General features: G+C 39.1%; 1 protein-coding gene across 3 annotated transcripts; it reads left to right on the top strand.

The window, feature by feature from the left end:
- Window positions 1-1,093: 1,093 nt before the first annotated feature.
- LOC128698357 (SRR1-like protein) lies at window positions 1,094-7,969 on the top strand. Of its 3 annotated transcripts, none has more exons than XM_053790562.2 (3): window positions 1,094-1,204; window positions 1,996-2,146; window positions 5,791-7,969. In XM_053790562.2, the coding sequence occupies exons 2-3, from the start codon at window positions 2,037-2,039 to the stop codon at window positions 6,500-6,502; spliced, it is 822 nt and encodes a 273-aa protein (XP_053646537.1). In that variant the 5' UTR covers window positions 1,094-1,204; window positions 1,996-2,036; the 3' UTR covers window positions 6,503-7,969. The 3 variants fall into 3 exon arrangements, with proteins under 3 accessions (XP_053646537.1, XP_053646539.1, XP_053646536.1); XM_053790564.2 differs by having other exon boundaries at window positions 1,097-1,194; XM_053790561.2 differs by having other exon boundaries at window positions 1,111-1,204; window positions 1,977-2,146.
- The last annotated feature ends 2,216 nt before the right edge of the window (window positions 7,970-10,185 follow it).

A 10,185-nucleotide genomic window follows, 5' to 3' on the forward strand; every position in this document is an offset into this window, starting at 1 on the left:
GTGGTCCTTATATTACCATTGTGGTCCTTATATTACCATTGTGGTCCTTATATTTCCATTGTGGTCCTTGTATTACCATTGTGGTCCTTGTATTTCCATTGTGGCCCTTGTATTACCATTGTGGTCCTTGTATTACCATTGTGGTCCTTGTATTACCATTGTGGTCCTTATATTACCATTGTGGTCCTTGTATTACCATTGTGGTCCTTATATTACCATTGTGGTCCTTATATTACCATTGTGGTCCTTGTATTACCATTATGGTCCTTGTATTACCATTGTGGTCCTTGTATTACCATTGTGGTCCTTATATTACCATTGTGGCCCTTGTATTACCATTGTGGTCCTTATATTACCATTGTGGTCCTTGTATTACCATTGTGGTCCTTATATTACCATTGTGGTCCTTGTATTTCCATTGTGGTCCTTATATTACCATTGTGGTCCTTGTATTACCATTGTGGTCCTTATATTACCATTGTGGCCCTTGTATTACCATTGTGGTCCTTATATTACCATTGTGGTCCTTGTATTACCATTGTGGTCCTTATATTACCATTGTGGTCCTTGTATTTCCATTGTGGTCCTTATATTACCATTGTGGTCCTTGTATTACCATTGTGGTCCTTGTATTACCATTGTGGTCCTTGTATTACCATTGTGGTCCTTGTATTACCATTGTGGTATTTGTATTCAAAGAAATAAAATCCTTATTCCTTATTCGCCGGGAATCGAACCCGGACCATCACCGTGTGAAGCGAGAACTTTTGCCACCAGGTCACCTATATAATTAGGACCAACTAGTTTTTATTTACTAAGGAACTTTTGTTCCTAATTATTTCATAGCTCAGCTTTGTACTTAGCTGTTTTAACTCTCAAAGTTTAAATAAGATATTACAGGTAGAGTAATGGAAATAAGTAACTTTGTCTGATCTTATTTTGGGTTATATTGGTGGGTTATTTACACTGTGATAATTGTAATTATGTGTACCTGTACCTAAATAAATGTACTTACTGACTTATTTACTTATTAACCTACAATAAACAACATAATAAGTGAAAATAAGCTTGAATCATAGCATATTGCGTGAGCCGTCAGTGGCCCTTATAAACCCAACAACAAGAAGTGTTCTGGTGTTTTGTCTTATATTTCCACCCGTCCCCAGGATTAAACCCGGATACTTCAGTTGTTAGGTGCTTCCAGGTGTTAATAACCTTTATTTCTAGTAGTACAAGTGATATAGAAATAGTTGACTTGTATAGAAAGTTCCTGAGGCAACTTAGGTTAATTTTGTCCCCCAGGATGCCACCCTTATCAGTCACCTAATACCCAGGTACCTACTTACTGCTAGGTGAACAGTGACAGCAGGTGTAAGGTGACTAACACTCAGGTACCTACTTACTGCTAGGTGAACAGTGACAGCAGGTGTAAGGTGACTAACACCCAGGTACCTACTTACTGCTAGGTGAACAGTGACAGCAGGTGTAAGGTGGCTAACACTCAGGTACCTACTTACTGCTAGGTGAACAGTGACAGCAGGTGTAAGGTAACTAACACCCAGGTACCTACTTACTGCTAGGTGAACAGTGACAGCAGGTGTAAGGTGGCTAACACCCAGGTACCTGCTTACTGCTAGGTGAACAGTGACAGCAGGTGTAAGGTGACTAACACTCAGGTACCTACTTACTGCTAGGTGAACAGTGACAGCAGGTGTAAGGTAACTAACACCCAGGTACCTACTTACAGCTAGGTGTGGGTGGCATCCTGGGTACAAGATTGAAGGACCACAATGGAAATAATTTTGAAATATTGTAAACTGAGATATTATATTATTATTACGTATATGTAATACTGTAATAGTGTATAATAATAATAATAATAATAATAATAACAATAATAATAATAATAATAATAATAATGTTAATGTTAATGCTTTATGCATCTAAAGTTAGTATTTTTTAACTGATAAGTACAGTACAGTATAATTCCCACAGCATGTTGAGTGAGGTGCGTCTGGCAGCGAGACAGTCCGTCGATGCAGATGTTTCAGCCGGTGAAGAAGAAGAAAGCTGCCAGGCGGAGAATACTCAAGGATCCGCACGTTGGTCTTAATTATCCACAAGAAAATGTAAATGAATGTGTCGAGTAAGTTGGTTTTAATTTTCTCGAGTAATTTGTTTTTAATTTCCCGTAAGACAGTGTAATGAATGTCTCGAGTAAGTTGGTTTTAATTTTCCATAAGAAAATGTAAATGAATATATTGTGTAAGTTGATCTTAATTATTATTATTTTTTTTTTTTTATTATCACACCGGCCGATTCCCACCAAGGCAGGGTGGCCCGAAAAAGAAAAACTTTCACCATCATTGATCTTAATTATCCACAAGAAAATGTAAATGAATGTTCGAGTAAGTCCTCTTAGGAAAATTTTAATTTTTTTTTATTATTTTTGCTGTATATTAAAGAAAGCCATATGTAGTTAAATAATTCTTTAAGTGTCCATTTGAATATAAGTTATATTAACTTTATAGTTTAAATTTTTTATATGCCTATTTAAATTTTTTTACCATTTCAAAATATTTGTATGCAAAGCCTAAATAAAAGCTTATAACATTTCACTAAAATTATGTGCATTGATTTTTTAATATACACACACCTATAGTGATTTTTATACAGTGGTCCCTCGTTTTTCGTAGTTAATCCGTTCCTGGAGTTGCTACTATTAACGAAATCTACGATTTGCGAATCAATTTTCCCCATAAGAAATAATGTAAATACAATTAATCCGTTCCTGACACCCAGAAGTATTAAAACAAAAAAATTTTTTACATGAAATATACATGTAGTACATAAACAATACAATGGGAAATGATGAATGAAACATTAACAGCATAACACTTACCTTTATTGGAGATTCTTCTTAGTGTATGGAAGACTGGAGGAGGAGAGAGAGTGGATTGTTTATAGTTTGGAAGGGGAATCCCCTTCCAGCAACACCTCAGGTACCAAGTGCTTTTCTGAGGTTGCTTCTCTTCTCTGTTTCTTAATGCCACTAGGACCACCTTGAGAGTCACTGGAGTCCTGTCTCGCAAAGTAACTGTCCAGAGAGCTCTGTTTCTGACGTCTCTTTAAAACTTCCCTAAAATGGGCCAAGACTTTGTCACTGTACATGTTGCCAACATGGCTTGCAACAACCTTGTTAGGGTGATGTTTCTCCATAAAGCTTTCCATCTTACCCCACATAGTAAAAATCTCTTTAATTTCTGAAGAAGGCACCTTCTTCCATCTCTCTTCCTCCTCCTCTGCAGCAAGATTCTGAGCTGTGATGTGTTGCTCTTCCTGCTGAAGCTCTTGCAGCTCCTCAGTGGTGAGCTCTTCATTGTGGTTTTCCACCAATTCTTCCACATCCTCCAAAACTCACATCCAACCCCATGGAACTCCCCAGTGCCACAATTGATTTTACAACAGACATAGGCTCATCAGGGTCAGTCCCAAACCCTTCAAAATCCCTCTTGTCGACACAGTCTGGCCACAATTTTCTCCAGGCAGAGTTCAAAGTCCTGGTAGTCACTTCCTCCCAAGCCATACCTATAAGGGTTATGCAGTGGAGGATGCTGAAGTGTTCTCTCCAAAATCCCTTAGGGTCAAGTGAGTGTCTGTGGTCACAGTCAAGCACCTGTGAAACATTGCTTTGGTATAGAGTTTTTTAAAGTTTGCAATAACCTGCTGGTCCATGGGTTGGAGGAGAGGAGTGGTATTTGGGGGCAAGAACTTTACTGTGATTAACCCAAACTCCTTGAAAATTAGGTCATCCAAGTTTGGAGGATGAGCAGGTGCATTGTCCATTACTAGCAGGCACTTGAGATCCAATTTCTTTTCCAGGAGGTAATTCTTCACACTAGGGCCAAACACTTCATTGAGCCACTCTACAAAAATTTCCCTCGTGACCCATGCCTTACTATTAGATTTCCAAAACACACACAATTTACTCTTCATAACATTGTTTTTCCTGAACACTCTGGGATTTTCAGAATGGTACACTAGTAATGGCTTCACTTTGAAATCCCCACTAGCATTAGCACAGAACATTAGCGTCAGCCTGTCTTTCATAGGCTTGTGTCCTGGCATTGGCTTTTCCTCTTGTGTAATGAAGGTCCTCTTTGGCATTTTCTTCCAAAAGAGGCCTGTTTCGTCACAATTGAACACTTGTTCAGGTTTCAGTCCTTCAGCCTCTATGTACTCCTGGAATTCATGCACATATTTTTCAGATGTCCTGTCTAAGGGCAGTGTGTGGTGTAAATATTATGCAGAAAATTCGGAGTGTGGAAATTAGGAGAAGGTGTGGAGTTAATAAAAGCATTAGAGGGCAGAAGAGGGGTTGTTGAGGTGGTTTGGTCATTTAGAGAGAATGGATCAAAGTAGAATGACATGGAAAGCATATAAATCTATAGGGGAAGGAAAGAGGGGTAGGGGTCGTCCTCGAAAGGGTTGGAAAGAGGGGGTAAAGGAGGTTTTGTGGGCGAGGGGCTTGGACTTCCAGCAAGCGTGCATGAGCGTGTTAGATAGGAGTGAATGGAGACGAATGATACTTGGGACCTGACGATCTGTTGGAGTGTGAGCAGGGTAATATTTAGTGAAGGGATTCAGGGAAACCGGTTATTTTCATATAGTCGGACTTGAGTCCTGGAAATGGGAAGTACAATGCCTGCACTTTAAAGGAGGGGTTTGGGATATTGGCAGTTGGAGGGATATGTTGTGTATCTTCATATGTATATGCTTCTAAGCTGTTGTATTCTGAGCACCTCTGCAAAAGCAGTGATAATGTGTGAGTGTGGTGAAAGTGTTGAATGATGATGAAAGTATTTTCTTTTTGGGTATTTTCTTTCTTTTTTGGGTCACCCTGCCTCGGTGGGAGACGGCTGAATTTTTGAAAAAAAAAAAAAAAAAAAAATTCAGCCGCCTTGTGGTCCGAACTGGCAGCCTCACCATGCCTTACCACACTGTGTATGCCAGTACGGTTCTTAAATCTCTCAAACCAACCTTTGCTGGCCTTAAATTCACTCACATCACCACTATTTTCAGGCAATTTCTTTACCAGATCGTTGTGGAACTGCCTAGCCTTTTCACAAATAATCGAAGTCATAAGAGTATCTCCTGCTAATTGTTTCTCATTTATCCACACCAATAATAACTTCTCAACCTCTGCGAGTACTGGTGATCTCATTTTTGTCAGCATAGTTACCCCCTTTGCAACAACAGCGTCCTTGATTTGCTTTTTCTTGGCCACTATGGAACATATGGTTGTGTAGGGTTTCTTATACATCCTGGCCAGTTCGGCCGCACTTGTACCACTTTCATATTGTTCAATGATGTTTTTCTTAAATTCAGTCGTATTTCTCCCCTTCTTTACGACAGGCTTGGCACTAGGAGCTTTCTTTGGAGCCATGGTAGCTTATTTAGTACTTGCAAGCACTAAAATAAATGGAATATTATGAAATATTTCGCTGGAGCACGTGAGGGGACCTTCGCTCACTGGTAAACAATGCCAGACTGGCTGCCGCCCCGGCTCACGCCGTGGGTACGCGTCCCGGACGAGCTACGACTCGCGAGTCAACCTATGAAAAGCAAGCCCATGTTTATACGAAAATATCCCTATGATTTCCGAAATCTATGATTGCCGAGAACTACGAAAAGCGAGGGACCACTGTATTAGTTATTTTTTATATATATTAATACTTTATATGCCGTATTGTTATATGCTACAGTAATCACCTTAATTTGTTTTTCTAGGAGTATTTTTAGAGCAAAAAATGTCCTTCAATCGAGTGATGGATTTATTGCTCTGAAAAATAACTTGCACAATGTATCTACACTACTACAAACTATAGATGGAGAAGAGTGTGAGATTACCTCGCTGGTTTGCTATGGGCTGGGTTCGCCGTCTAGCAACCGCAGTGCAAGATATCAAACAGCTCTGTTACTCACCCTAAGAGACCATTACAACGTTGACACTGACATTTACGACCCACTGTTTACAAGTGTAGATATCGCAGCACTCGAAGAACTTAAATTCCACATTCTAGAGAATAACGAAGAGGGTAAGAGGAATGTGCAAAGAGGAACTGTGTTCTTCATGCCACATTGTGGAAAAGAATTGTATAATAATCTACTCTGGGCAAATTGGAGTCCAGTATCACTACCATTATGCATCATTATAGGTAATAGTTTCAGCACTATTGTACAGAATATTCCATCAAGAATACTGAAAGAACATTATGAATTTATATATCTTGCCAAAGGCTTGTTTAAAGAATATCCTCTGGAAACATTAGTAGAATATAATGACATATTTAATGATATGAGTATTCATGTTATTTCTCGTGACAGACTAGATCAAGAGGAAAGTGGCTTTTGGTGTGAAAAATGTGAACCAAAATATGAAAATTGTGATGTAGAGATTGTCAGAGCAAAAGCTAATGTGGTGACTACGAAAGTTCTCTGAAATGATAGTGTAATACATATGTATAGAGATACAGTACTGTGGATGTAATACATACGTATATATATTTTAGAAATAATTTTTTCTTGAAAGCAATTAACCGGTAGGGGTCATGTAAAACATATACATATGTATACATATTAGAAATACCTATTTTTTCTTCGAAGCAGTTAACTGGTACAGGTTACATAGCACCTGGGAAATGGAAGGTAGTCTGGTTTGATCTGAGGAAGGGGCAGATTACTCCAGTTTCTTGGATCAAGAGTCTTTGTCAGCATCGAGACACCCTCTTCAGGGAATAGATACTTTAATAAGATCACATCAGGTGCCAATAAAAATGTATTTAGGAAAGCTGTGGATATATATGCTTATTTTTACCAGCTTTATTTACACAGATTCAGCTAATTGTAACAAAGGTTTTTTCAGATTAGAGAATATGAGAGAGTGCCATCCCTGGCTCACGTGTGAAGATTTGATTGGTCTTGACGTGAGGGATCTGATTGGTTACGGGGCCGTCAAACAGGTGTACAAGTCAACATGGCAGAATATTACAATAGCGTTTGTGCATGTTAATAATAGAGAGTATCTGAGGGATTTTTGGCATGGATTTGAAATGTTAAAGGGATTAGGACCAAGCCAATTCCTGGTTCAATTAATTGGTTTTTGTATGAAAAATGATGCATACATGACCGAATATCATCCTTATGGCAATAGTATCAATGTTAATACAATACTTGATGGTATGTTTGATTTAAAAAAGAGATTTGAGCTGTGTGTTGATTATGTAAAAATTCTTGATTTTTTGCATAATAGTCCTATAGGAACGAGAGTCATGTGTGACTCAAGTACTTTAAACAAGACACTTGAACAGTATTTAATAAGTTCGTCGTTGAATCTTATTTTGAACGATGTCGATGCCCTGCCAGAAGTTGGGCCCCAAGGCATTATCTGTGGCCACAAGGAACTCCAGGGTAGTTTTGTAGCTCCAGAGCAGAGGTGGCCCTTTACACCACAAGGCTACGACCAAATGAGAATGACGCCATACAATGAGAAAGTCGATGTGTGGAAAATTCCTCTGGTTTGTAACTACTATTTAGGGAACAGTGAAGCTGCGAAGGTTTTCAGATACCATGTATATCCCATCCATAAACAATGCAAACAAAAATACCCAACAAATCGACCTACTGCGGCTGATGTGCTAAAATTTTATGAAAATTTACACCATGAATATTTTGAAGATGAATTTACAAAAATGAAAGAAGAACTTTAATAAAAAATTATGCTAAATATATCAAACAGTTTTCTACTGTAGACTAATGCTTTGTTATTGAATTATATAAAATATAAAATTTTAATTTTTAATGTCCTTAAATGTGTTACAATGTATAAAGTACTTCCATTTTTACCTACTGCACTGTACTTAGCTGACTGTAACCAAATATGAAGATCAAATAAATTTTAATTGCTGTATTGATGTTTTTAGTTAGACCTACAAATTTTAGTAGACTTGAAGTACAGGAGGGCCTCACTTCTACAGCAAGTTAGGTTCCGGGCTACTGTAGGGTCCTGCTTATACAGCAGGTTAGGTTCCGGGCTACTGTAGGGTCCTGCTTATACAGCAGGTTAGGTTCTGGGCTGCTGTAGGGTCCTGCTTATACAGCAGGTTAGGTTCTGGGCTACTGTAGGGTCCTGCTTATACAACAGGTTAGGCTCTGGGCTGCTGTAGGATCCCACTTATACAGCAGGTTAAGTTCTAGGCTACTGTAGGGTCCCAGTTATACAGCAAGTTAGGTTTTGGGCTACTGTAGGGTCCTACTTATACAGTAGGTTAGGTTCCGGGCTACTTTTGGGTCCCGCTTATACAGCGCATTAGCTTCCGGGTTACTGTAGGGTCCCACTTAAACAGTAGGTTAGGTTTCAGGCTACTGTAGGGTCCTTCTTATACAGGAAGTTAGATGACAATGACAGCAGGTGTAAGATGACTGAAACCCAGGTACCTACTTATTGCTAGGTAAACAGTGGTAGCAGGTGTCTTAAGGAAACGCATCCTGTTTTCACTCGTACTGGGGATCAAACCATGGACCTCAGTGTGAGGTAAGTGCGCTACCAACCCAGCGACGGAAAAACAGTCTTTTAGCCAAAATTAGTAAGCAATGAAGCTTACAGAACTTAATAGGGTAGTGATGTGGTCAGGTACCATACCTCACCCTCAAGGGATAGTAACATTCCTGCCCTTCATAAGTCTGCCTGTGATACTCCAATATAGAAACTATGTATTGTACCGAAACAAAAGCATTCACATTGCTAAACTCGCAAATTATGATTTAGTCAGCCATAACACCAACTTACTCCATAATTTGTAATAATTTAGAGTTAAGAATTAATCTAAGTTTGCCCGAAATGCCTAGCCTAGTGGTCCCCTCTGTAATTAGTATCTTATAACATGTAAACCACATAATATCCAAAATCTGTAAACCCCGCATTGTAATCCTTATAGAGAATAAACTTGATTGACTGACTGATTGATTCATAGGATAGTATCATACCTTCCAGGGATAGTATTATACTTCACCTTCAAGGCTAGTATCATACTTCACCTTCAAGGCCCCTCAGGGAAGGTTCCTTGATGTTGGTGAGGGGCTCTTGATTTAGGGAATTGGATCTGTGGTCCAGTTCCCCGAATTAAGCCTGAATGCCTTCCACATCCCCCCCAGGCGCTGTATAATCCTACGGGTTTAGTGCTTCCCCTTGATTATAAGAATAATAATTCACCTTCAAGGATGGTATCATACCTCACCTTGAAGGACAGTATCATACCTCACTTTCAAGGATAGTATCATACCTCACCTTCAAGGATAGTATCATACCTCACTTTCAAGGATAGTATCATACCTCACCTTGAAGGATAGTATCATACCTCACCTTCAAGGGATAGTATCATACCTCACCTTGAAGGATAGTATCATACCTCACCTTCAAGGGATAGTATCATACCTCACCTTAAAGGATAGTATCATACCTCACCTTCAAGGGATAGTATCATATCTCACCTTGAAGGATAGTATCATATCTCACCTTGAAGGATAGTATCATATCTCACCTTGAAGGGATAGTATCATATCTCACCTTCAAGGGATAGTATCATCTCTCACCTTGAAGGATAGTATCATACCTCACATATAAGGATAGTATCATACCTCACCTTCAAGGGATAGTATCATATCTCACCTTGTAGGACAGTATCATATCTCACCTTGAAGGATAGTATCATACCTCACATATAAGGATAGTATCATACCTCACCTTCAAGGGATAGTATCATATCTCACCTTGATGGATAGTATCATACCTCACCTTCAAGGGATAGTATCATACCTCACCTTGAAGGATAGTATCATACCTCACCTTCAAGGGAAGTATCATACCTCACCTTCAAGGATAGTATCGTACCTCACCTACAAGGATAGTATCATACCTCACCTTCAAGGATAGTATCATACCTCACCTTCAAGGATAGTATCGTACCTCACCTTCAAGGATAGTATCATACCTCACCTACAAGGATAGTATCATACCTCACCTTCAAGGATAGTATCATACCTCACCTTCAAGGATAGTATCATATCTCACCTTGAAGGATAGTATCATACCTCACATATAAGGATAGTATCATACCTCACCTTCAA

The sequence above is a fragment of the Cherax quadricarinatus genome, chromosome 92, assembly GCF_038502225.1.
Source record: "Cherax quadricarinatus isolate ZL_2023a chromosome 92, ASM3850222v1, whole genome shotgun sequence".
Taxonomy (NCBI): Eukaryota; Metazoa; Arthropoda; class Malacostraca; order Decapoda; family Parastacidae; genus Cherax; species Cherax quadricarinatus.

Excerpts from the sequence above, each read along its gene's own strand:
- LOC128698357 (XM_053790562.2), top strand. The coding sequence starts at position 2,037 with ATGCAGATGTTTCAGCCGGTGAAGAAGAAGAAAGCTGCCAGGCGGAGA. Across the intron at positions 2,147-5,790 it reads AATGTAAATGAATGTGTCGA|GAGTATTTTTAGAGCAAAAA; the intron begins GTAAGTTGGTTT and ends TTGTTTTTCTAG.